At 45.2% G+C, this 26,734-nt stretch overlaps 1 protein-coding gene across 1 annotated transcript in view; it reads right to left on the reverse strand.

Annotated features, from left to right (window-relative positions):
• Positions 1 to 617: 617 nt before the first annotated feature.
• The window catches only part of LOC103897007 (disintegrin and metalloproteinase domain-containing protein 20), a 27,153-nt gene continuing 1,036 nt past the window's right edge, over positions 618 to 26,734 (reverse strand). The window contains 19 exon segments of the mRNA XM_019471422.1: positions 618 to 885; positions 2,118 to 2,229; positions 3,671 to 3,782; positions 5,815 to 5,892; positions 7,146 to 7,329; positions 8,835 to 8,943; positions 11,188 to 11,380; positions 12,071 to 12,163; positions 14,130 to 14,298; positions 16,605 to 16,759; positions 17,165 to 17,240; positions 18,420 to 18,589; positions 19,440 to 19,511; positions 19,610 to 19,684; positions 23,103 to 23,298; positions 25,091 to 25,167; positions 25,654 to 25,732; positions 25,834 to 25,898; positions 26,088 to 26,266. Coding sequence (XP_019326967.1) covers positions 711 to 885; positions 2,118 to 2,229; positions 3,671 to 3,782; positions 5,815 to 5,892; positions 7,146 to 7,329; positions 8,835 to 8,943; positions 11,188 to 11,380; positions 12,071 to 12,163; positions 14,130 to 14,298; positions 16,605 to 16,759; positions 17,165 to 17,240; positions 18,420 to 18,589; positions 19,440 to 19,511; positions 19,610 to 19,684; positions 23,103 to 23,298; positions 25,091 to 25,167; positions 25,654 to 25,732; positions 25,834 to 25,898; positions 26,088 to 26,266 — 2,369 coding nt within the window. The 3' untranslated portion in view covers positions 618 to 710.

Below are 26,734 nucleotides of genomic sequence, written 5' to 3' on the forward strand. Positions count from 1 at the left end.
TCAGTGCCATATAAAAAGAAACACAGCATTTTTTTCACTTCTTCCTAGCCAAAATGTCTTGTGTTGCAGTTCAGTCTCATCATTTTTTTGTTCTGCCCACAATAAACCTAAAAAGCAAGGTTTCAGTTGTGGTTGCCTTGAATGTATTTGGGGGTTATTATCCAATATCCCCTCAGTCACCTCTTCAAATTCTAGAACCTGCATCTTCCAGTTTTTCCCTGAAGACCATGAGTTTCTGGCCCCAGGGCTCTTCTCTGGGCCTCCTGGATGGGTGATCCCCGCACACATGGTGCGAGGTGAGACCTTAGCTGCTCTTCTTTCTTACTGTATTTTCTGTTTTCTGGTTCCTTATCTGTTTTCTTCTACTTTTCTAACTAGAAGAGGCAAGATTTTTTTTTTTCCTCAGGGAGCTTTTCCTTGGAAAAGTTGATCTGGTAAAACTGCATCAGCTTTGATGTAGTTTAGATCAGCCACATTCCTGGAGGACAGAGCGGCCTTGCTGAATAGCGACAGGCACCGCAGGAAAGCCCCATGGCCAGGACCAGAGCAGAGGCTTGAACTTGACCCTCCTGCCTGGCAGCTCCCTGCCTGGACACCATGATGTCTGCCGCCTCATTTTGGGAGAAATGTCATATTTGTCCCAGTGTAGACAAAATTCTTATTTTCTGACGAGGGCTAGTATTTTGTTTGTGCTTTCTTCAGCTGTGTTGTCACGCTAATGCCAGCTCTTGAAGCAGTCAGTCTGAATACACTTCTATTTATAGGAATTTGGTATTTTTACCCTGAACTGTCTTTTGCCATAAACCAAAACAATTTTCTGCAGGTATGCTGCACATGCTCTTTGGGTGTATCCTCGCTGGCAGCTTTCGACTTGCACTGAAAGAACTGGGGGAGCAAGAATTACTGAGAAAGGAAAAAGATGTTTGGAAAGTACTGAGAAGTTACAGTTTCCCAAACCCCTTTGCGAGTGTCGTTTTTAAATTGGGAATGGGAGAAAACACTTACTTCTTTTGGAGGAGAAGTGGTATTATGGGTTTTTTCCTGTCTTCTAAGTCGCCACCTGTGACATAGAGGGGTCAGTGAACTTTGGACAGTGATTTCATGCAGAATAAGATGCTGTAGTTCATGGACAAGTACCTTACGAGAAATGCTGGGTGTTTTTTTGAAATTGTGTTCTCTGACATGGATATGTAAAATGACAGGAAAATAGAACTGTGAAGTAAGTTAAATCCTGTCTCTTACCTGAGATCCAGAGATACCACAGATCACCGCGGTAAGGGGAAAGCATTTATTATATCTGCTCTGCAGGCTATAGCAGAGGGTAGAGACACCTAAATTGGTAGTTCATGAGGTAGCTGGGTACTAGACAGTCTTGCTGCAAAGAGCAGAACAAACCTCCGTGTGGTTTTTTCTACTTCTTGGCAGGATAAATTAGCCCAGCAAATCTGAAGCATGTGGGTGCGCAGAGATCATCGAGGGGAATGTCATCGTTCCTTTTCTGGTTTGGGATTTTTGAACATTCTCCCTGTCTGTCTGCAGTCGCATTCCCATATTCTTTCAGTTAAGCTTATAAACCCATTTGACCTGGGAAAAATGCGCAAAACAGTAAGAGGATAAGGGAGCATTTATCCTCCGCACACTATTTAAAAATCTTTCTTTTTTTCAACTTTTGTTTGCATTTTTCAGCGAGTGAAAAAAGTGAAAATGAAAGGAAAAGATAGGGAAAAAAAAAGGGATTAAACATTCCAAAAAAGAAAAAAGGAAGAGCCATTTAGAAAAAGCTGAACTTTATCAAAAATTATCCTGAAGTTAGACAACAATCTTCATTTCAAAATTTCTGGGGGAAAGTGCCAGAAAGGATTAAAAACTATTAAGCTCTAGCTGCCATTTCTGGTTAAGAGGCAATTGTGACAAAGACCTGCTCACAGATCAGAGCACGTTTGGTTGCATTACCCTGCAGGTTGTCTTCAAAGCAAGAGGAGCTTGGTGGCCAGCATTGCACTGTGAACTCATAGTAATGCCCTTCGTGGAAAGGGATGCCAAGAACCTTGCTTAGAAATTGTTAAATGTGCCTCAGTTTTGAGAGGTGATGTAAAGATTGGGGGAGCTTTACCTACCTTCGGATCTGCTGAGCAATGGCAACCCTCTTGTACAGCAAAAAGGCCAGAATCAAGACAAATAAAAGAAGCATTCCCGCAGCTTTTCCCATATTCCTTGCAGCTCTCAACCCTTGGAATGGAAGAGAGAAAGAGAGAACATTACGCTCTGTGCACTTCAGACGTTTCTGGCACAACAAAACGCTAGTAGAAACATCAGTTTATCGTACATGTTCAGATATTCATGAGCACGCACACTCAACCCCAAATGAGCAGATGCTCACTTGCATGCTCCCTCCCTTCTGCTCTTGGGCTGGGTCTCCAAGACACCTCCACCACTGCTACTTGGGAGCTACCAGCGTTCTTACCTTTCTGAGAAACAATAAAAAGCCTTGAGGTGTACAGTGGAGAGGCTAAAGCAATGCTATATAGGCCTGGAAATGGAGAGTCTTTGGGACTGCACGGTAAGGAGTTTGAGGACATAACGAACGAGCAGGAAGGTTTCCCGTGTGGTTCCCTGATGAGGACGCACAGATGGAGAAATACCCAAATATAGCACTGAAGGAAAAGTAACGTGAGCTGAACGCCTGCTTCAGCTAATGGCTGAGGCTTCAGCGTGTAGTTAGTGTATGGATAAATAAGTACGAGAGGTTTTTCGTATGGAAAGTGTAACAGGGTTGGCTCCTCCCAGCACACCTAAGCAACTCCCAAGGAGACCCTAGCAGAAGCCCAAAACTTGGCATCGGCCTTTCTCCATGAGTTGAGAGGAGGAGAACATTGCCACTGGGGTACCTTCCCCTCCATGCAAGCACGTGAAGTATCGCAATGGGTTGATCCTTTGAAGAACGGCTGATTTGACATAGAAACTGTTAATCTGCTCAAGAGTTCTATTTCTGCACTGCCAGTGGGCCCGTTACTGCCTGAGCAACTTGCCATTTGCCTGGTCAAAAAAACAGCAGAAAGATCTAATGGCTCTTCGTCAGTAGCAGAGCTAATGAGCAAAGAGGGTTGGGGAAGAGCTGTCAGCGGTCGGGTGCTGATGGGTTTGTGGAGTACTGCTGAGTGACTTGTGTGGTATTTCTTAATTGGCAAGATGGAATACCTAACGTATAGGAAGGCAGAAGTATATCTCTCAGAGGTACATGCCAGGATCATATTTATTTATGTCCTGTCCTCTCAGGATTGGAGCTCTGCTGGAGAGAGGAGAGGAAGATTCTCCTAAGAGGGGTTTGATGAGCTCAGAACGACACCCCTCATAAACCATCTTGATGAACGGTGTGCTGGCTGCTTGGCCCCTGTGCTTAATGGAATCGATCTGCAGTTCATGTGGGTGCTTTGAGAGTAGTCTGATAGAGTCAGACAAGGCAAGCACAACTGGAATGATAAAAAAGAAGGTGAGATAAGAGGAAAAAAAAATATCTGACGTGGCTAAATAGCAAGGGACGAAGAGATGTCTGAACAAAGTCTAAAGTGATCTGAAAGTATAGATGGAGAACTGCTGAACTTGTTGAAGAAAACATAAAGCTAAGACAGGCAGTGCGATGTGCAGAGCGGTCCCACCCCGCAGTGCTTACTGTTAAAAGAAGGAGGTGGTCCGCTGTCAACACTGCCTCCAAATCCTTCCAGCTTGCAGTCCGGAGGGGCCCATCCAAAATCGCAGTGACAATTTTTCTTACTGTTGCACACCTAAAAGAAACCACATATTTTACGGCATGAAAAATAAAGAAATCATGAGGTGGCCCTGCATTTCTCCGGGGAATAGGCTGCTAGCACAGCTTATTGGCAGGCACAGCAGAGACAGGCTGGATGAAATCCATGTCCTACGATAAATTTGTTACTCTGCTTTAGGTGCCACCGTGGAAATGCTCAGCCTGTTTTGTGCAAAGGTGATAGACTGGTGCCCCGGTCACAGGCTGTCGTGGGCTCTCTGGCTTGTACCGATCATTAGGTGTCTGCTACTTTGGCGAAGTGAGGGCAGTGGGAGTTCCCGATCCGTCACTGAGGTGATGGTCCCGTTGGAAGAGGTGCTACAAACACAGCAGGGGAGAGACAACAACATATAGAAGGTGAAAGATGGTTAAATTTGCCTTTTTCCAACTTAGTAGGAGTGCTTTTTGCATTTCTTAAGCCGTTTTTAATCTCAAAGTTGGAAAGCATTTTTGCAGTCTTTCTATTGCAGAGCTACCCTGCACTTGTGAATGCTTTGACTATTTCTGTCGTGACAACATATTTCACAAATATGTCCAAAATGAATTTGTCACCTTCATGTGATTCAAAAATTATGGGTTTTCCTGCAAGATAGGACCGTGACTCCCTTGGTTGCACATTTATTTGTCCTGTCCAGGCTGGATTACTCGGCTCCTGCGATCCTCGGTTCTCACTCACGGTCCGTAACAGCTGAACCGCTCATGGGGTGCAGCAAGGGTTGCCGAACAGCCTGAGTATCCTCGCCGTGGACCAGGAGCAGAGGGAAGAGCTCCCCTGGGACTACCGACCTGATACTGGGTCATGCTGTGGTGTGGGTCTGCGGTCAGCCTGTGTCAGTTGCGCGCACTGAAGTGATGCAGAAGTGAGCTTCTCTAACCCTCTTCAGATGCTTGTCGGCTGATTTCCTATTATATGTTATTAGTCCAGGTTTGTGTTATTGTTTGGTAGTGTGGACCCATAGCTCTGCTCCCCCACATCTCAAATTTGCACACCCATGTAGGTAGTGACAGCCTCCCACCCAAACATAGCGTCTCTGCTTTGGGTAACGTTTCTCTCTCCTCTTCTGAGGAGCCAGGGTTGAGGCTAGCTTTCTTCACTCATTTGTGCAGCCCAAACCATATAGAGCAATAATTACTAATTTTCAAGGACGTGTTTAGTTTGGAGAACTGCTTCCCAAGAAAAAAGCGTGCATTTTTTTGGGTTACAACCTTTCTCTCTGGAGACAGCAAAAAGACATGGTTTTTCCAACTACTTTGAGAACACTGTTGCCAAGAACATAACTTCTGATGGACTCAGCCACCTACAGCTGGTGACAGAGCGGAAGAAAAGCAGACCTCAGACTCTTCCAATTACAGGTTGACAGACTGCCGGTAACTTTTCTTACTGGTCCTCAGCAATATTACAGATAAAGGACAGATGATAGCAAATATTCCCAATATTCTCCCTTAGCATCCACACTAACACCCAGACAGATCTTCTGCTCATCTACAATAACATCTGTCTGGAAAGGGGCAGGTACCTTGGAAGTCATGTCATTAAAAAAATCCACATGTGAAATAATTCTGCCAGTATTACTGTCTGAAATGTAGGTTTTACCTAAGACTAAGTGCAGCCAATGTACAAAATATGCCATTTCTGTGGTATTTGTAAGAAAAGCGAAGTTGTGGAACTGAGCATGCATTTTTTAGAAGATCTCTCCAACTCCACCTAATTTAAATTCAGTAGCACTGACAGACGCAATGAAGGATGAAGCGTTACGATGTGGAAGTTGGTTTTCACAATATTCGAGGAAGCAAAGAAGAAAAACGGTAAAAGTAACCAACAAACACTGCTATGAAGAGCTGTGGATGGCCAGAGCAGAATCTGGGAGGACAGTCGTGGGTGAAAACCAAAATAATCTCTGTGCTGCTGAACTAGGAATGATTCTGGATTTCTAATACTGCTTTTGAGAGACAAATTTACACTTCATATACTCTGCTATTCGAAGGATGGTTAGGTGTTTTCTACTTACCCCTCTGCCATTGCATTTTTTCGCCCTACAATCATTGTTGAGAAAAGCTGCACTGACGCATGTCCTGTTCATACATATCTGCAGAAAGAGGCGGATTTGTATTAGTGAAATGATAAAATGACAGATACTAGGAGAGGGCACTGACTGGTGAATAGGGATAAAAGTAGTGAGAAACAGCGGGCCAAGTCTTTTCAGCCATTCATTTAATTTCATTCAAGACTTTTCTTTCTCCAAACAAGCACTAGGGGAGCGTAAAATGAAGATGTCGGGTTCCCGGTTCAAGACAAACCAAAGGGGAGACTGAACAAACCCACTGAGGGTTACAAAATGCACAGAAACCGCTTCTACCTCAGGAACTGAGTAACGAAGAGCTGAAAATAATTGAAGGTAGTGCCGGTATTAGGAGGAAGTACCATACGTGCCTGCTCTGTTCGTACCCTTCCCTAGGTACCTGCCCGAGACTGGTGGAGGATTCTGGGCTGGATGGACCCTTGGACAGACCCTGCACAACCACCCTGATATTTATACATACATGCAACACTATTTCCCCAGCATGCTCTCCGGCTCCCGGCAGTTTGTGGCTCAGGAACTCCTGTCTTGTCCTGTCCAGTCCACATGACAAGAACAAGACCTTGGAACTGCAGAAGATGTTTTGTTTGCTCAGTGAATAACTTGGAGTATCTTCCTAGCTCTAGGAGACACAAGCGCATCTCCTCTGTGCAGAAGGAGAATGAAGGAGATGTATTTTCCACTTTTTGCCTTGCAAATTAGTTATTTTTGGAATTAACGTTTGCATTTGGTGGTGTGAAACCCATGTCTCCTGGAAGGAGAACTCTGCTGAAGCCAACACTGAGCAGCTCCTTCCCTTTTGGTGGAACTCGGCACCTCTGTTTGTCTTAGAAATATTTTCCTTGCCATGTAATAGCAGGAAACTCATCCTTCAGTATGTCACCAGCTTGATAGGAATTTGGTCTTCTGGGTCAAAGGGAAGAAGTGAGTCCTATTCTTGGAACAACACTTCAAATTCTTTTCTATGTACAACAAATAAACTTTGGCTTTGGTTAGTAGCTTCAAAAGAAGAGTACAATCTATTGCTTTTCCCTTCTAATGGAAAAAATGGCAGCTATTGTGTTAGCCACTCAGTCTCAGGGGAGAAAAACCCACAAAACCAATACAAGAGGTTGCTATTTTTCAGCTGCTAAAGAAGGCTTTAACAGAAGGCACTATGGGTTTGTATCAGAGATCAAGAACATCTCCTTTAGGAACAAAATCCTTCCATTTAATCTCCATCCTGTACTATTCATATATCCTCCTAAGATTTCTAAGGGTACCTTGTTTCTACCGCATGATGTGCCGTCTTTGACTGATCCCTCATCAGGAGTGTCTGAAGCCAGGTGGAACTCGAGTCCCCAGCAGAGCTGATTGTTCACGGTAGTCTGAACCACGGTCTCGCTGTCTTGCCTGACTGGTACTCTTTTAATGTTGGCACACTGCACTCTTCCACACAGGACGTTCCTGGGATAGACAGACAGACAGACTGCTGCAAGGTCTGTAGAGACATCTGAAGACGTGGTGATCCGTGGTGCTGGTACACAACTGTGCCGTCAGCTATTGCAGTACCCTGGTACAAATTTGGCCCTTTCCAGCTCACACACTGGGAACAACCCTGGGTACCGTCAGAGGTTCCAGCTGTAAAGGATCAATCCTTTTAGGCAGTTTGCGTCCAACAACCTCTTTTCTGAGGTAACGACATTTAACTAGTATTGACACAGACTCTTTTATGCCAGTTGGTGTCAGTGCCTTGGGCACGTAGGCACAGCTCTTTGGTGTATCTGTCCAGAAGCTACAGAGACACTTGCGTTTGACTTTTTGACCTGCACTTTTCATGTGTTTTGCCCATTTTATATACTGTATGAGAAATACTGCTGTTTACGCCAGGAGGAAATGGGTGTAGTTATTCAGAAACTCGTCTCTCTGCCCAGAGGTGGCAACAGTGAAGCTCAGGTGCTGCTTGTGTAGTGCTCAGTAGGAAAATAGGAAATAAGCTCAAATTCTGAATTTGCATCCCAGTGCCTCCCCTAATGACAGCCATGTCCCTCTCCTTGGTGAACTGCCGAAGTGCGAGCATGAAGGAAGGTTAGGTACTAGCGACTGCGTATTTTTGAGTGAGTGTTGATATGCATAGGGACAGCAAATCTCCAAGGTCCTGGTAAACAATCTCCTTCCTTTGGAATGATTGTCCATATCCACACTCAGATGTGGGTCATTCTCAGCAGGTCCTGCCCTCAGGACAGGACGGCAGAGGAGGGCTTGGGGAGTGATGAGTTCAGAGGTTGAGGGACTGCACTCTACAGCGATGTCCTACCTAGAGATGTCTTTCAGGATGTACTGACTGATGACTGCTGCACATGGCAGCAACATGAAAAGAATTGATGCTATAGGAGAAAAAGGGCTAGAGAACCCATTATCAAACTGAACCCATTATCAAAGCCCTCGCCTGGTGATGGGATGACCCCTTACTGCGGGAAAGCTGGAAAGTATCATGCACCGAACTTCCATTGATACTGGGAGATAAGATTTAAGGCTGTTCTGGACAAGCAAAGAAGAAAAATCTGTAAGTTCCTGTAAAAAGAAAACCGTCCTCACTTAACTTTCTGGGTTGAAAGTAAAGTTCAAGAAGAACCCAACCTGAAGAAACGCTGCCTCAAATTCCTCCCTACTTTGACTGTTATACGGGTAGGCTCTCAGCAATGCTTGTACATGACTCCTTCATCTATGAAAACCAACCAGAAAAGCCTAGCAGAGCCTCCGAGTTGTGTAAGAAGCTGCACTCCTTTTCCTGACACCGTTTTTGCTTTTGACTCTCTTACTGTGCTTAATCCCAACAAAAAAAAATTCAAGTTGGAAAACTTTTAGGAAGTGTTCTGTTTGCCTTGTACAGCAATGTGCAAGAGTGGTGTCCCAGTCCTACCTGGCTACTGGCAGGACTGGGACACCAGTAACCACCACTAACCCAGCACTTATCTTCCAGGCATTTAGTGTAGCGTGTCCCGTTCCAGCCACAGTTCCCGCACCGGTCGCCTCGAACGTTCACTTCCCTGAAGCAGCTCAGCGGGGCGCGGTGGGCGGCTGCAGAGCGAGAGAGCAAAGGGAGGCGTTCACGGAGAGGCAGGGACTGTAACGCGCCCCCCGTAATCCCTCCAGATGATTTTTGTGATTTTTTTTCTGAAATGAAGTTCTAGTCCACCACAGCTTGCATTTGACTTGCCATGCCCCATAAAGGGCAATTTTTTTTTTTTTTTTACCTATTCTTTTGGTTCTGGTCGTCTTTTGGATCAGAATAATCAGTGTGAGAATGAAGTGGCTAAATGAATGGATTTGCCATCAAGAGATCAACCAATGATCAGAGCAGACGTTTTATGTAGACGTCATTTATACAGAACAACATGGAGCAGAAAATTGGATTAAAAGCCTCAAACCTTTCCCAAACCTATTTTTTTTTTTCTTTAATTCTAACTTGCTGTGTGACACAGGTCAATATATCTTACATTTACCCTGAAACCAGAATCGCCACCATTATATTCAGTATTAGCAACGCTAATTCCTGTTGGATGTCAGAAACTGCTCACAGATCTGGATTTCAGTAAGGCAAAACCATTTCTAACCCAGGGGACTCCTGTTTTTTTCAGAACATCTTTATATTCACCCAGTGTTGTATAAGAGTAACAGAGCGCTGAGGGAAAAGATGGAGAGCCTGTGGTCAATGCGGGACTCCCGTCAGGCGTTTTTACAAGTTTTTGAGCATCCAAAATGTTCTCAAACCCAACTGCCAGGCTTCCCAGCTGTCCCGAGCATCCAAAATGTTCTCAAGTAAACCCAACTGCCAGGCTTCCCAGCTGTCCTGCAGAGATGGCTGAGATCACTGTTGGCCACATTAGCACCACGTAAATGTTCATGTGACAGTTCCTTCGGTGTCCCGTGTCGAAATGATGACAAAAATATTCTGCCTTATCAAAATATTCTGCCTTATCAATATCCTTGCCTTCCCCAGCAACGCCTTTCATGAGAAATGCTACTGTCTTCACGTGCAGGCGTTCCCAGAGACTCTGAACTTCTCATCAGTGTGGTAGATCACGGAGGAGCTCTGGTTTTACTTGCAGAAGACTTACGCATGTCTATAAAGATACCTAGGACTCAGATCGTGATGGGCGTCACTGCTATCACTAACGAGGGAGCGCAGAAGAGATCCGCTCTGCCGCAGCCTCAGGACACGTGCGCTGGGGAAGTTTGGTTACTTCCTCCAGAACTGAAATAGTCTGAAAGAGGATGTGGGCAGGTATTCAAAAAAATCACATGCATGCTTCAAGTTTGAACCGGGGGAAATTTAGGTGCAGGAGTTGTAGGGTGTGGTTGCTTTCAGAGGCATAGAAGTGATCTCAACGACTGCCTCCAGCGCATCTTTGTTTCTGGGACTGTCTACAGGGTCACAGGGTGGCCACAGCTGCCGTTCCTGTTGCACGCTGGGCATGGGACGTTCCCAAACAGCCCTGCAACAACTACTGCCCAAGAAAACCCCTTTTCTGTTAACCTAACCATTGTAAATATATAGAATCATAGAATCATTTAGGTTGGAAGAGACCCTTAAGATCATAGAGTCCAATACTATGTTTTATATACACATTGTGATAGCTATACAGCTATTGTTATAAAATCATGGGGTATTTTAAAAGTGTTCTGTAGTATTTTTTACGCAAGTAAGGAGCGGCTGAGGGAACTGGGGTTGTTTAGCCTGGAGAAGAGGAGGCTGAGGGGAGACCTCATCGCTCTCTACAACCGCGTGAAAGGAGGTTGTAGCGAGGTGGGGTTGGTCTCTTCTCCCAAGTAACAAGCGATAGGACGAGAGGAAACGGCCTCAAGTTGTGCCAGGGGAGGTTTAGATTGGACGTGAGGAAAAATTTGTTCGCCGAAAGGGTTGTCAAGCACTGGAACAGGCTGCCCAGGGAAGTGGTGGAGTCCCCATCCCTGGAGGTATTTAAAAGACGTGTAGATGAGGTGCTGAGGGACATGGTTTAGTGGGCATGGTGGTGTTGGGTCGACGGTTGGACTCGATGATCTTAGAGGTCTTTTCCAACCTCAATGATTCTATGATTCTATCATTCTAAGTACTTATACTCTTAAGCAACTGGCCCAGCTGTCTAGGCCTGCCTGCCTTACAAAGAGTAAACAGTGAACCTTCAGTGACTGTGGAAAAAACAGACTTTTTTAAAGCAGAGGGCAGGGAAAGGGGAGGAGACGCGAGATGAAGTGTTATCTGAAGGTGAGGGCTAATTCCATATGAGACGATCTGGCAGTTCCTTGGGTGAGATATCTTGCCTCTGCCAAATAAAGCTTTGCATTGTGCCTCGTGGCTGTGGCAGTGCCCATCGTAGCAGCGGTCGTTGTCACCACATGGGGTTCCGTCTTGCTTAAATACGTCCACGGGGCAGGTCCCTGAAGAGCCGTTGCAGTACTCGGGGAGATCACATACGCTCCTATCTTCTCTGCAGGTTTTTCCTGCTGGCTGAAACTGTAAAGAAAAGCCCACAAAACGAGTTTTGAATGGAATTTTTTTTTCTGGAGCGGCTGGCCCGAATTACTGAAACCCATGTGGCAAAATCTTAGGGAATGTCCCAAAAAGATGAAGGACAGCCACTTGGATTTGCAAAAAGTCAGGCAGAATAAGGACTGGAGGAGGGCGTAAGGGACTAAAGTCCTTGCTGTCCTACAGAAATTGAGACATTGCAAATGCTGATTGCTGATATTCCAGCACAGAAACTCGTGGTTTTATTTCTGCATTTCAGGTTGAATCTGAAATGCCTCTACAAATGCAATGTTGCTGGATTTTCCCTAAAAGATCAAAATCGGCAGGAATGTAAATGAGGTTTTAAAACCTCTTTCCTTTCAGCCAAACTTGTGATTGTTGGACGTTTGGTCCATGACACCAATGCTCGTGTTGGGTTAGTCGGTTCTGCCCTTACACCTTTGCTTTGCTGCTCCTGCTGATGGTTTTTGTCTGACATAATTTCAGTGTTTCTAAACTATTTGTTTTCTACCTAAGCATGTGCAGTTTCCAGTCAAGTTTATGCATATTTTCTGACCAGATATACCGAGGAATGCAGGAAATAAACATTATAGCACCTAACGGCTTTGAAAAAACAATTAATTCATTAGTTTACCCTGCATTGCAAAGCCAACAGTTGTTGCTGTTATAACTTACCTGACATTTGTGACAGCATTCACCTCTGTAACAAGAGGCCCCCGGTGTGAGCAAGCAGCTGGAGGAGAAGCAGCATCCTTCCTGGAGGCACGCCTGCAAGTAAATAATGCCGTACCATCTCGGTATGAGAGTTTCTTATTTGGATCATCTTCTCTAGCTTAAGAGACACAGAATTGAAGGAAGTTAAGGAAAAACTGCTGTTTTCTGCTACTCTTCAAACTCTGGACATTCTGGAGTTTGTGTCGAGGGGAAATACGCCTCGTGTAGACACTTTTAAAACAATTTGCATTTTTCTCTCAACACTAATGCTTCCATCTGATCTCCTCTGTTAATCAGCCAACCTACCTGCTTCACAGGGATGCTTTAAAAATAGGTTCATTAATGTTTCCAAAGTACTTGGAAACCCTCTGAGCACAACAGGAGAGATCAGTCTCCCTTCCTGTCCTTCTTTTCCTTCTTTCATTCTTTCCTTCCTTCCCTTTTAAAACTCTCTCAGCAATGATCCACCATTTCCTTAAAAATTCAAATTCCCAGTTCCAAATCATTCAAGGTGCTAGAGCTGACGGGCTCTGAACTTTGTCACATAAACAAAATTAGTTACTCAAATTTTCAGGATACCTGGGATGTAAGGGTATCTGCTTTGTAAGGAGAGCTGGTTAATGGCTTTTTAGCATAAAAACAAGGAAAGGAGACAGGAACAGTAATGAACTGATCACACAACAATGACGAAGAGGAGATAATGGGGACATTAGCAAAGACCAGAGCTCTCAGGTTGCTGACGGAAAACAAGATTTTCTTGGGTCTCCTGAAGAGACCAAACTTACAATGTGGTATTTGAGAGGGAATGTAAGATTGTGTAAAACTTACTGTGGGATGTTTTAAGGCAAATGTGGGGATGTGCAAAGCTTTGTGTGGGATGTTTAGGGGGAGGACCAAAGGCAGGGAGAGATTAAGGTGGATTGGGGAGGAAGAATTGTGGGAAAATGGAAAAGAGCGGGGGATGAAAGGGGCTGATAAAAAGGGTCTCCTGGTCAGGGCACTTGTGTGGCTGAGCCCCGTGCCTGACTGAGGAGAAGAGGTCTGGGACCAGTTGTTGGAGAGACCGGGGGTCTGGGGGGGCTGTAGGTGATAGGGTTTGTTTTTTCCTAGCGTAATTTCTTAAAGCAGGTGAATCCTCTTTATCAGCAAGGTGCAGGATGTTCAACCCAAGCCTGGACATCAAACGCGTGCAGATAGCTCTGCGTGGGAAGTGTCAGTGCAAAGGCTGAGTTTTGACAAAGCTGCAGAAGCTTTGTACAAATAATGATTACACAAAACGCAAACAAGAGTTTCCACTGGAAAACTCAAGCTTTCCGAAGTGTCACAACTGCATGGATCCTGGAATTAGAGCCGCAAAGATACCAACATGCAAGTACTTCAGAAAAGCACTTCTTTCACTGACTTCAGGATAAATATAACAGAAGAAAGAACAGAAATAGAAAAACTCTCATTTTACAGACAAGAAGATGCAAGTGCTCGTAACTTGCTTGTGTATAGGGCAGCTTGGAGGCAAAGACATGTCCCTTCTGCAGAGTCTCCCACTTTGACTGCAGCACTGATCAGATACTTTTCTTTTCTTCAGACCCCTCATTCTTACGAACATTAGTACAGCCAGAAGGAAAACACCTTCCCATGTGGACGAGGTATGGAGAGGTCTCATCTCTGTCCCAGCAGCGTGACTCCTTGTCAGACACTTGCAGAGTCCACCGTTAGCTCTGCACAGCCTGCTGCAAAAGGTCCCTCCATAGCCACGGAACAAAACCTGAATTTACCTCTAAATATGCTCTGCATATGTTTACACATATCATGCATATTTTGCCCACAAATAAAGCCATATTTGGGAAAACCCTCACTGCAGGGGAATTCACAGAAGTGGAAGCCAGTGGGTTTGTTTGAATGTGTGACACTTCAAAGATGATTACTTCCCATGAGTCAGGGAGCTTTTGTTGTTGCAAAGCCACCACGATTTTACTAACGCTACTCTAACATGTAGATTGCAGTGAAATACTTAATTGCTAACCTCGTCACTGCCACAATCACATTCTTCCTCTTTTTCCAAGACACCGTTGCCGCAGAGATCAAGAAGAAATGGCTTTAAAGATGGTATGTTGAGTAGACAAGGTAGATTTTTTCTTATTACTTCATTGTAATATTCTCCCATAGTGCAGTTACTGAATGCCAAGCAAGATCTGTAAGAAAAAAATATTGATTATGTATAACCATGCCATATACATAAAGTAATTGATGGACTCAAAGAACAGATAGATTAACTAGCAAAGAGGAATATGGGCAGTTTTAGGGGGAATAAGCCTTTTTTCTCTCCTTTTTTCATGAATAAAGACACGGGAGACAGGAACAGTTGCCTGGATGAGAAAAGGGTAAGGCCACAAAGCAGCTTTGAAAGTGTTTTGGTTGTTGTGGAAAGCTGAAGGTGGAGGACAGGACACACTACAGACAACGCGAGGTTAGGTGTGATTCATGGCAACGTACAATGTGGAGAGCAGATCACCGGGTGTGAAAGAGGGATCCACTTGCTTTCGTGTGAACACTATGAAAACTACCTGGAACTTGCAAAGTAACCAGGGGAGAAACAGGGTGGCTTCATGCCTAGCTGCTCAAATCAACGAGAGCTACTCGTGAACTGTGCAGGAGCGTGGGCATGAGAATTTCCAGATGTGAAGTTATCTCTTACAGAGGATTTTAAAAGAGAAATCGAATGCAGTTTGTAATCATACGAATTAAGAAAAAAGCTGAAGTAAGATGGTAAAGTAGTGAGCATGATGCAGATATCAAAGAAAATGTAGATGTGGCCCAAAACAAAATGAGAGCTTGCCCTCAGCTTTGGTAAGCACGATGTCAGGCAGCACTGATGGGACAACAGAGCAATTCATAGAATCATAGAATCATAGAATCATTAATAATTCAAATAAGGAACAAGGCTGTGCAGACATCCCTTAAAGTGCTGAGGGCTTACATACCCCTAGGGTGATATATGGACAGGACTGATGAGGAATAAAAATGGACATCATGGGACAGGTGAGAAGCAGCAGTGGATGGAAGATGGATGAGTCAGAAATAGAGTTGCTGGTGTTGTGCATAAATATGGGCATGGAAATTACTGCAGCCAAAATGGAAGCAACTTGACTGAACATGTCAATTAATCGCCATTTAGGAATTCTGGAAGAACTATTGCCTGAAGTGAGAGGTTTGGAAACAGATAAATTTAATGAGTACGTTAGGATAACAAGGTTACTATTTGAATGGGTGGCAGCAAAAGCTGAAGGATTAGAGACCTATGAAACACAGTGCTCTGACTGGCTGAGGTTTTCACCCCAGCCCCTGTGTGCTGGGTCCTCCGTCACCTCGAGGTCACCAAGGAGGTGACTTCCACGCGGACGGGATGGGAGGGACCAGCACGGGGTGAAGCAGGACTGCTGGTGACCGCACTGAAAGGGCTGTTTCAATGCTGATGTTATTGAAAACGCAGACAAATCTGCTAGGAGACTTCAGTTTCTCAAATCTTTTAACGTCTTCAGGGAGGCTTAGTTGGTCTCTGGTAAAGATAAGGGTCTAATGTTACGCATAGAGCCTGTGTCCTTCTCATTGCTGCAGTATGTGCATTGCAGAGAGTGAAATGGAGATGAGGACTTCTTCACACCAAGAAAAGGACCTTAGGATTTGGAAGCAAACAAATCTGCAATGAAGCAACCTTCACTGCCTGCTGAAGTTCACTGCGTGTTGGGCAGACCTCTAGAGCTGAGGGGAATGAGTCATTTTTAAAGACATTGTATTATCAGCAGTACTTGGAGCTGACTGCAGGGATGTTCCTGCAATATCGTATGGTTTCTTTGATGCTGAAACAACAGAAGCTGACATCTGCCAAATATTCTTCACGGGTTTCAGGACACATTAATTAATTAGTGGAATTACTTTTCTTCATGATGGTCATATATCAAGAGAGCAGGTATGAGGAGCAGCTCCTTGTACACGAGGCACCTTTTCTGGAAGATACATTTTCACGGGTAGCAATTGCAAACAACCAGTGCAAGAGGAGGGGATGCAGTAACCCATACATCTGCGGGATGCATCAAAATGCAGCTGTGAAGAAGCCAAAAGCAAGCATCACTTGGAGAAAGCAGAGGAAAATAAATGAACAGTTATACTGTGACCAGTGGAGCCAAGGAAGCCAACTTTTCTGGGAGAGCTGATGTCTCTTGTGTTATCTAAATAACTATTTTCACTTGATAAAGCATCGTAGAGTAATTTGGGTTGGAAGAGACCTCTGGAAGTCCCTGGTCCAACCACCTGCACAAAGCAGGGACAACTTAGACTCCCATTCCTCTGCCAAGTTGAGCTGGAAGATTAAAAAACACTGTGGAGGAATGGGTGTACGCACCCCCCTACAGAAACACAGCGGTTGCTCAGAGGTGGAGAGCTGAAGGCAATGACCCAAATCTCACCCTCAGAGATGGAGGGAAAACCAAGCTTTACTTACCCCGGGGATGTTCGCATGATGCATCCGCTGCGGGTGCAGTTGCAATCACAGAATTTGTCATGAAATTGTTTCGCGTCGTCGTGGCTGAAGCCTAAGCTGTGGCCTATCTCGTGGGCGAGTGTCATCATGTCACTGATGGTGTCATGGCCAGGGAACTGCAGGTGGGAAGAAAAACCACAGGTCCATGTTTTCTCAAGTCAGTGTATGTTGATGTGGGGAACTTCAGATCTAGACTTCCAATGTTTTGCTCGGTAATTGTGAAATTTGTGCTAGCTGGGGACTTGCACTGGCAACCAACCAATTAGGGAAACCAGAGGACCCCTAAGGAGTTGGTCTGGGGAAGCACTGGACAACTGTTCCTTCACCATCTCATCTTCTTTAAGAAATGGCAAAAACAAGACCAGCGTCACCTCCTTTAGATGCCTATTTTAGGTGTTACCTGCTAATCGGTAAAAGCCTGAGCCCACGAGTTAGGTAAAATCAACTCCCAGGGTTCACTGTGGATATGAAAGGTTTGTTTTTCCTTTCGGGCAGTGCAAGCCCTTGAGGTCTCCCCTTACCGAGACGACACCCATGGAGTTCATCTGGCACATTGTCCCCTTCCAGGCAAATCCCCGTTCCTTGTAGTGCTGGCCACTGCAGCAGGAAAGTTTGAACGTTAAAGAAATGCAGAACAACTTTGTCTCAATAATGGGATGCATCGCCTGAATTACAGCTGGAAAATAATGGTTTCGGGTAACAAGGAGCTCCTTTCTTGAAGAAAAGCCCAGCGTCACCCATTTCTCCTATGGGAGCCCCGTGTGCAGGTGGGCTGGTACCCACAGATCAGGTGTGCAAGCACCAGCGATGCATCATGCTAAGGAAACAGAGCCACGGTTTATAAACTCATTGGCCTCCTCCCTTCTTTAAAGGGAAGAGTGGCCTATAGGCTATTTCAGTAAAATAAAATTATTCAAACTTATTTTAAAAAGATTTGGCAATATAATATGTTGAATTTGAAAAAAGAAATACTCAATAAATTTTGAGATATATATTTTACTATGCAGAAGGCTTCTTTCCCCCAAAATAAAGGAAAAAGGAACAGACAAAACAGAAACAAGGTGCTAGGTCTTAAAAAGCAAATGAGTGAAATAAGTGATTAAACATCTTGCAGTTTGAGATCTAACTCCCTCGTGCTAGCAAAGAGGTTTAATTGAAATACGGAGTTGTAAACCACACAACAATTAATTACTGTATCTAAAAAATGAGTGGCTTGTATATATAAAAATGAGTAAAAACTAAAAATGAGATTAAAATAATTCAGTTGCAGACAAATGTATCAAAATTGGAAATAAGCTGTACACTCTGTGTGTGTACATGTGTGGAAAAACATAAAAGAGGACAGTGAAAGGGAAAAGTGAATTCTTGTATCAATTTAGAACAATTAATTACTGTATCTAAAAAATGAGTGGCTTGTATATATAAAAATGAGTAAAAACTAAAAATGAGATTAAAATAATTCAGTTGCAGACAAATGTATCAAAATTGGAAATAAGCTGTACACTCTGTGTGTGTACATGTGTGGAAAAACATAAAAGAGGACAGTGAAAGGGAAAAGTGAATTCTTGTATCAATTTACATGACAAATATGTGCTGATTAGTACATGGACTGATTAAGCTGTTACATTTTTTTCCACGAGATATCACCAGGACAAAAGACTTATCAGCATGTATATGTAAAAATTCGAAGAAGAAAGAGGTGAAAATATTCTTGCTCCCTGCTTATCTCCCCACAGCCGGTATGTGAGCTGAGCGATTAAAATGCAGGACTCTTACAGCAGTAACTGGATATGGTCGTAATTAATGCGACCGACAGCATCCCTCTGACACCACGTGGCAAAAACCTGCAGCGTCCGGGCCAGGCTGTGGGCGGTCGTCACCCGGTCCGTCCCGGTCCACATCTCCACCGCGCTGATGATGATCTGCAGCTTCATGGGCTTGTAGACCTGGAAGACGGCGAGAGCTTGCATCCCCTGCAGCCCACGGGGCGTGCAGCGACCCTGGGCACCGCGCTTGTCTCCGCGTTATTCGTGCAAGAACCGGTTTCTTGCTAAAGCTGAAAGAGCTGAGCATGCCATTTATTTTCGTGCATTGTATTAATTTAAGGGAGCTTTCTTTGTAACTCGTTTTTGAGCGCCTCATGGCTGAGCTTGTGGCTGATCATAGAATCATAGAATCGTTAAGGTGGAAAAATCCAACCTTAACAATTCTATGATTATATGACCTCTAAGATCATCAGGCCCAACCGTCAACCCAACACCACCAGGCCCACTAAACCATGTCCCTCAGCGCCTCATCTACACGTCTTTTAAATACCTCCAGGGATGGGGACTCCACCACTTCCCTGGGCAGCCTGTTCCAATGTTTAACCACTCTTTCAGTAAAGACATTTTTCCTCATGTCCACGATGCGCTGGCGCCTTGTCAGTGTATTCACACAGAAGCAGCAGAATATGAAAACTCAAGTGCTGTTTTAGAGGACTCGGAGAAAGAAGGAGGTGACGAGACAGGGGGATCATAATGAGCTACCAGAAAGCGTTTGGTAGCAATAATACATATTCCCAATCAACTGTTTTAAAGGGGTGATTTCACAATTATCTTCAGACTGACTTCACTCATATTTGAAGCAATTTTTTAACAGTTGAAGTGGGTTTTATAGTGTTGAGGAACACATGGGTTCCTGGTAGAGGAGCTGCGGTCAGGCACAGATCATGCATCTCTTTCCCAGGGTGGCGGGTTAGACAGACGGCCAACGGAGCAGAACGGCGATCGTAATTACCACGTCATTAAAACTCACCGTGTTCAGGAGGTTGCTAATGGAGATGAACAGATGTAGCATCAGGGTTTCGTTGTAGTTGTTGACTTTAAACTGAAAGGGGAGAAGGGCTGCGTTACAACGCTGAACGCCAAGGACTGCCTCCAGTATAACACAGCAGCCGTAGCATGGCGATGATTTCTGATGCTTACCAGCTCTTTGTTTGTGATCAGAGCCAGCTCCAGGTATCTGGTGGGCACGGGCAGGATCTGGAGACCGGGAACCTCCTGGAAGCGAACAAATGACACTGCGGTTATTGAGGTATGTTCAGGAGCTTTAAAGCTTACACTGCATTGCAAAAAACCAAAGTGGTGTTACTCAAACTAATCCAGAATTTCCCTTAAGTACAAGAACACAGAGCAGTTATGCATTAGAGAAGGATTAATGAGAGTAATGAGTAATCGGGGCGAGAGCAGAGAGATTCTGAGACAGAACACAGTTGTAGGGGGGGGTGTAGCGGGGGGATTACCTGGCATTGCTCATCTTAAATCGGCTCCCTACGAGCTGCAGACCTTCTGCAGTGCTCGGACCATTTTTTAATCATTAAATTTGGCACCGCAAAGACTGCGTTAAAGGGAGATGTTTCTTGGTAGCGGGGGGATTACCTGGCATTGCTCGTCTTAAATCGGCTCCCTACGAGCTGCAGACTTCTGCACGTGCTCGGACCATTTTTTAATCATTAAATTTGGCACCGCAAAGACTGCGTCAAAGGGAGAATTGAGTGGGGTCAACACGAGCTGCCTGCGTCAAGCAGCTCAGTGCTAGAAACCGGGAGGGTAAACTGATAATTGCAGATAAAAACTGGTCCTGAGGTAAAATTGTTCCAGCCGTATGAAAACCACAAAAATAACTTAGTTTTTCTTCATTTTGCCCAGCACACCTGCATAATACAGCAAATGGGAGCGTGCCCACCGATAGACCCAGCCAGTGAGAGGCACCATGTACTGCGCCTGGGATCCAGCAGCCTCTGGAAATAAGGTTTTTAGTACTTCTTGCTTGTGCCCTTTGCACATTTACCTGTGCGTGGGCAGCTCCGTAGTTACAATCTGCTCTAAGTGCGACGCGCTCAGTCTTGGGCTGGGTAGAGCTCATTGACTTCTACGTTTTGTACATCCAGCACGTTAATTGCTGGTAGCAATTGGTTAAGGGGTAATCTGGGGGTTCTTCTCTCCTCCTCCGCAGGTATTGCTCATTGGCAGCAATGTCCCATCTCTGAGGGAGTGAGCACACGGTGAGACTGTGAGAGCGTTCGAGATCTGCAGATTTGTTAAGTAACGAGGAGAAAAAGAAGGTGACCCTACAAAAACCTGGCTGGTTGCTTTGGCATTGGCTGAGGTGGGGGTGAGGAAGGCACGTTAGCGTTTCTCCTGGGTAGTTCCCAGGCGTTTTGGTGGTAGAAGAGAGGAGGAGTTTCTATGTCGCAGAAAGACAACGTTCTAAAGGGTTTGGCTGTTGCAGAAGTATGCATGGCTAAAAAAATGCTGTTGCTTAAGTCATTTTAAGCGTGGGGACTCATGTCTCTCCTCTGTTGAACAAATACCACTTTATTATTATTATAAATTATCCTCTTTCCCTGGCAGGTTCTCAGTAAATTCAGTGAAATTATGGCAATTTATAAAACTGTATTTTCACCATGGGAGCTGGTAAGTAATTCTTTCATCGAAATGCTTCATGTTATTATCAGGAGGCAGCATCTCTGAATGTCACTCCTTATTCTGTCACCGAATGCAATCACAGTACGCTGGCATAGGCCAGGCGGTCGCTATAAATAATCCACACTCGTAGGTACAAAAATAACACTTTATCTTGGCTCTTTCAAAAGCAGGAACAGCAATGACAAAAGTCCTCACAAGCTCTAAAAGCATTCACAAATCAAAGCAAATAAACTGTTTTTCTAACCAAGGTGTTTCTGAAAACAACCATATCAGTAATATCCAATATCAAGTGATGTCAGAACAAACTAATTTCCTTTGATAACATGGAAACTGTTTCTGAACAGAAGAGAACCAGCAGATGTGTGCATTTTGACATCGCTAAGGTTTTTTTTCCGTGTAATTTAAGCAAACCAGGGTAGTAGCGTTCAGATTTGCTTACTGTAAGGTGACTAATAACTAGAGACAGAGAGAGAGCAGTTGCTGATCTTTATTGCCAAGATGTAGAGATGCATTAAATGAAGTTCCAAGGTAGTCAGACCCAGAGCAGAAACTGTTCAACATCTATCCCAGCAGCCTGCGGTTAACACAGCATGCTGGCAGATTTGCGAACAACTCCATCAGAGAAGTACGACGAACCGTCACGAGACTCGAAATTATTCTGCTACTCAATGAGGGGAAAAGAAAGCAAACAAATAGGATGTAGGAGCGGGAGCAGCATCAGTAAGGGCAGGCGACATAACCTCCCCCCTTACTCAGTGCTCACAAGACTTCAGCAAAATGACTGCTGGGGGAGAGGCACCCAGCCACGGCCCCAAAGACTTGCACCTCCGGGTCGCTCTGGAGGTAAGGGAAAGGCAGCACGGACAGGGCGCTGGAAGGTGTGCAGAGGTTTCTCTAGAAAAGGGGAACTGCATCCTCAGAGCATCTATTTCTGACACACTAATAAGGAAGATTCAAGCATTGCAGGAGGTCGCCCAGAGGGCTTGTGCAGTCTCCATCCGTGGAAGTCTTCGAGATCCTACTGGATAAAGCCCTGAGCGACCTGGTTTGACCTCAGAACTGACCCTGCGTGGAGGAGGAGGCTGAACCTGAGACCTCCTGAGGTCCCTTCCAACCTGGGTCATCCTACGATCCTATGAGATGGAGCTCAAGACTGTTGTCAGAGGGGCTGATAGCAGCCACATCGCAGGAGCACATCCCACCCGCCAAGCTGTGTCCTCCCCACGCTCTTTGGCTGGGCAGCCCTACAAGAAGAGGGTCTGGAGGGAAGAGCTCTGGATGCAGACCCCTGGTCCACGAGTCTACACTTTCCTTTCTGGAGTCAGGCGGTAAAATACTGGGTTGTCAATAGAGTATCTATAATAGAAAGTCAGTAACGATTGAAATCATTGCTTCTATAGCTTATGGTCACAGCTTATTTACAAACGTTATCTAACTGTCTTTAAAAATAATTAATAATTTCAGATTTGTTTATTGAAACCTTCAGCTGCTTTTACCTCTGGAGCTGACAGACATGTCAACTCTTCTCTTTATCGCTGTCTTAAAAAAATTCTTGTTTGCTACTTCCACTTTCATTTCAACTACCGTTTTTAAGACCTGAATATTTTTTTCAGGGTTTGTGAGATGAACTGGCAAGCGGGAGGGATCTCAAGAGAGAGGCAAACCCAGGGCAGGATGATCTGCACCTGACAGAGTGCTGCCTAACACTCCTCCAGAAACAAAATGGGAGTCTTCATTTCACAGTGTGATGCTTAGGCATGGCTGTAGGTATGGTTTCCATACCATGTGAGGGTGCTTTGCTCATCGTCACTATAAAGAAATCCTGTTTGCTTCCAGACCTTCCAGATCTTTACAGTGTGAAACCTCTGTCACGCTTTTATGAATGCAACAGGAATTTTCCCTATGGTCAGATCGCTCCCAGCATTTAACGTAACCCGTACTTATAGACACGAGTGTGCCACATCGACGGGAGCGGATGGGGAGTCCTTACTTCGGTAACAAGGATTTTACGACTCCCATTCGCAAGTTCTCCGTCTTCGGGCAGGTGGTCCTTGTGCTCTTCGGGCACTTGGCACAGCCACCGTGAGCCGCCTTCCAACGCCCTTCGGTAAATGAGGTGTTGAAACGTCGAGGAGTTCTCCACGGGCTCGATTTCGTACCTCAGATCTCCAATTTGCAAAACTCCACTGCGAATTTGCAAACAGAGAAGTCAGTAAAAGATGTGAACTAAATGACTTCTTAAATTATTTAGTAAGTACAAAAACAAACAAGGTGCAGGGTGCTCATCATAGCGTGGCTGGAGATGTGGGGCAGCATCTCGCCAACAGGTAGAAGCTCCAGGAGCCACCTCTGGGGTTCAGGGCTATTGGGATCAGCCCATATTTTATGGTTGGGTTTTTTTTTTTGAAAGGGGGGATATGGAAAGATTTAGCTCTTTCATACCACTGCTCCTGGGGGCAGGGATCTCCTGAGAAGATACAAGGAGTTCACCTAAAAGATCTTTTATGGAAAAAAAGTGTTGTGCCCAAGGTTTAGGATACATAAGACAGCCTTGAGGGAGCCATCAGGCAGCTTTGGGGAAAAGTAAAGAAGCTGCAGATGAATGCTATATATTAAATGAAAGTGAGAAGGCAATAAAAGCTCCGCGCTACGGCTCTTCCAAGGAGCATCCATCTTTAAGTAGACGCTGCAGCTAAATAGGCTGCATCTGCTAATAAGTTCACATCCTAAAAAAACCTCACTTAATTCAGAGACCTTTTGGGGGGCTCGTTTGAGAAAGAAGGTGCAGGTAGGTCTGCCAAATCTCAGTCTCATGCCTGGTCTCATAAGAGAGGCTCAATGGGTCTTAGTTCTGCCAGAGTTTGAGTTATTTAGTCCTAAAATGTTCATAATTACTGGCTTGCGTGTCACAATAGGAAAACGTGGCCTCATCAAACACTGAGCTGGAAACCCAGAAGACTTTGCTAAGGCGCTTGTGCTGGTGCATTTGTCGAGAAGATCTTTAATGGGAAAAAAAATCGCCAGTTTCCCCCCCCCCGCGCGTCCCCTGCATCCAGGCCGTGAAGGAAGCTAAGACTTGCTGTGGGGAGTCCGACACTGGTGCAGAGCGGGGGCGTTTCTGCTGGATGCTGTAAGTCGTGGACAGCTGCGTGGAAGGCTGGATAACTTCCTTCCACCAAAGCCAGTGAAAGTAGTACAAAGTAAAACGAAACTTTTTTCAAAGTTAGGACAACCTCTTTAAAAAAAAAAAAAAAAAAAAAAAGGGGCTCCTGCTCCCCAGGGCTGCTATTTCTGGAGAAGGTGGAAGGTTTGCGTTTGATAACGTTGCAGAGGGATAATGTAAGAAGAGGACTGCTGAGCTATGCACGGTTCATTTAAATGCCCTCTTAAGAGGAGAGGTTGCGCTGGTATTCCTTTTTCGTTTTACTGGTGTTATAAAGTGAGTACGTTCTACAGGAAGGACTTCAAGAGGGACGTTGGTGACAGTGATGGGTGACCACCCATATTTTGGGAAGTCTGATTTGCAGGAGGCTGTTACGCCCGTACAGATACGCTTTCTGTCTCATGTTCAGAGCTTGCGCTATCAGAAATCAGAAATATCCCAGATGCGGAGTGTGCCGGAAGAGGAAAGTTTCTCGAGAAGCGCTTGTTTAGTTTACTGTCTTTTAAAGTAAGTCTTGGAGCTGTCTTGGCATGTCAAACCTGCTACCTGCTTAGAGGCTATATAAAGCACATTCTTTGGCCAAAAATTTCATTAAACCCTGTTTTTCTATGGAATGTCTGCCTTTAAAATCTGTACTGGAGATGCTGTAAAATCTGTAGTGCTAAAAAAAAAATTCTGAGCTATGTTTGAAGATTTGAATTTTAGTGGCGGGATGCACGCAGGAGTGAGGGCACCTGCTTTGAAAAGGGAGTTAAATGCCCAGCCCGGTTAATTTGATACTGAACCCCTCGTCCTCCCCCTGGGAAGAGCCCTACCTGAACCCGAAGCACGTGCTGAGGGAGACGGTGGATCCCGGGGAGCCTTCCACAAACCCCTCGTAGTAGCAGTCATCCTGCAGGGTGCAAACGTGGCTTCAGGCTGCGGGAAAAGCTCCCATGCCCAGGTCAAAAAAACCCCCGGCATCAGTAAAGGGACACGTAAAACCTCCCCAAATCCGCCCTTCACCACTTTGGAAAGGGTATTTCGCGTGCAAAAAAAGTGAAGGCATAAAAGGTAGGCAGAGAAAAAGCAGGAGCCTGAGAGCTCATCATTGGATAATGATGAGTTTTCGGGGGGCCTTTTTTTGATTTCTCAATTTTTCTTTTGATGGAGTAAAATTATTTTAAAAACTTTAAAAATTTGAGAGGGAAATCAAGTGTGCTGATCAATCTGAAATTGTTTTTCCAGTTTTTATCAGTCTCCATACAATTTCCTTCCTGTTTTTAAACCAACGGTGTAAAAATAACGGATTTTTTTAGAAACAGAAAGCCATCCCTTGCTCACATGCACTGGTGTAGTTCTGGCTGTCGATGCATCCTTGACAGACGTCTAAACTTACCTGAATATATGGAAACTCGGCTATCAGGTGTCCCTCCGGACTGTACGTGAAAACTGGGATGTCCTTGGCTATCAAATTTCTGAAAAGCAAAGCAGAAATCCTCGGTGCGGGTTAATTAATTCCCCGAAATGGCCCTGTGCGAAAAAGAGCAGAGGAAGGAAAACTGGGGAAGAGCCTTACTTTGCCCGCGTCAGATGGACGATGTGGTGGTTTCCTTCTGCCCTTATTAAATAGGACATGTCCCCCTGGAACGGCCGAGGCACTGATTAATTTCGGAAATTAATCCAACGGTGGAAACACTGTTTACAGGCTGATTTTGGCTGATTTTTGGCAGCCTCCTCACCCCGCTCTCCCTTCGGCACCCACCCGCGGCCCCTGGCAGAGGCAGGGTCCGACCTGTGGTTTTAAAAAACGTTTCCTAAAAAGCAAATGACCTCTGTGAAGGTCCCGTCCTTTGCCTCCAGCCGCCTGGGCACCGTTACTTCGGAGTAGACGATCCTCGATGCTTCAATAAAACCTGAAAGAGATTCTGCATTTAGGGGAAAAGGGCATTAATCACACCAGGCAACGAAGGATTCCCCACCCCTGCAGTGCAGAAGGAGGATTTTAAGTGGAAGTTTGAAAAATTTGGTATGTTTAAATTTTGCAAGTCCATCTGTCTTCAGTGAGAGGCATAAAGGAGGTGGTTGAGCAGCGCTCTGCCGTTCTGGCTTCTAGTGAAGCTTAGGATACAAGAAACGCCAGGGAACGTTTTTCAAAAAGGGGAAAAATGAGATGACTTCTGTAATTACAAGATGCTGAGCCCATCCCGCGTCCCCCTGCTCGTGTCCCCAGCCCACCTTCCCCAGCCCACGTCCCTCCCTGCTTGTCCCCATCCCGCGTCCCCCTGCTCGTGTCCCCAGCCCACCTTCCCCAGCCCACGTCCCTCCCTGCTTGTCCCCATCCCGCGTCCCCCTGCTCGTGTCCCCAGCCCACCTTCCCCAGCCCACGTCCCTCCCTGCTTGTCCCCATCCCGCGTCCCCCTGCTCGTGTCCCCAGCCCACCTTCCCCAGCCCACGTCCCTCCCTGCTTGTCCCCATCC

This window comes from Aptenodytes forsteri, unplaced genomic scaffold (genome assembly GCF_000699145.1).
Source record: "Aptenodytes forsteri isolate BGI_AS27 unplaced genomic scaffold, ASM69914v1 Scaffold459, whole genome shotgun sequence".
Taxonomy (NCBI): Eukaryota; Metazoa; Chordata; class Aves; order Sphenisciformes; family Spheniscidae; genus Aptenodytes; species Aptenodytes forsteri.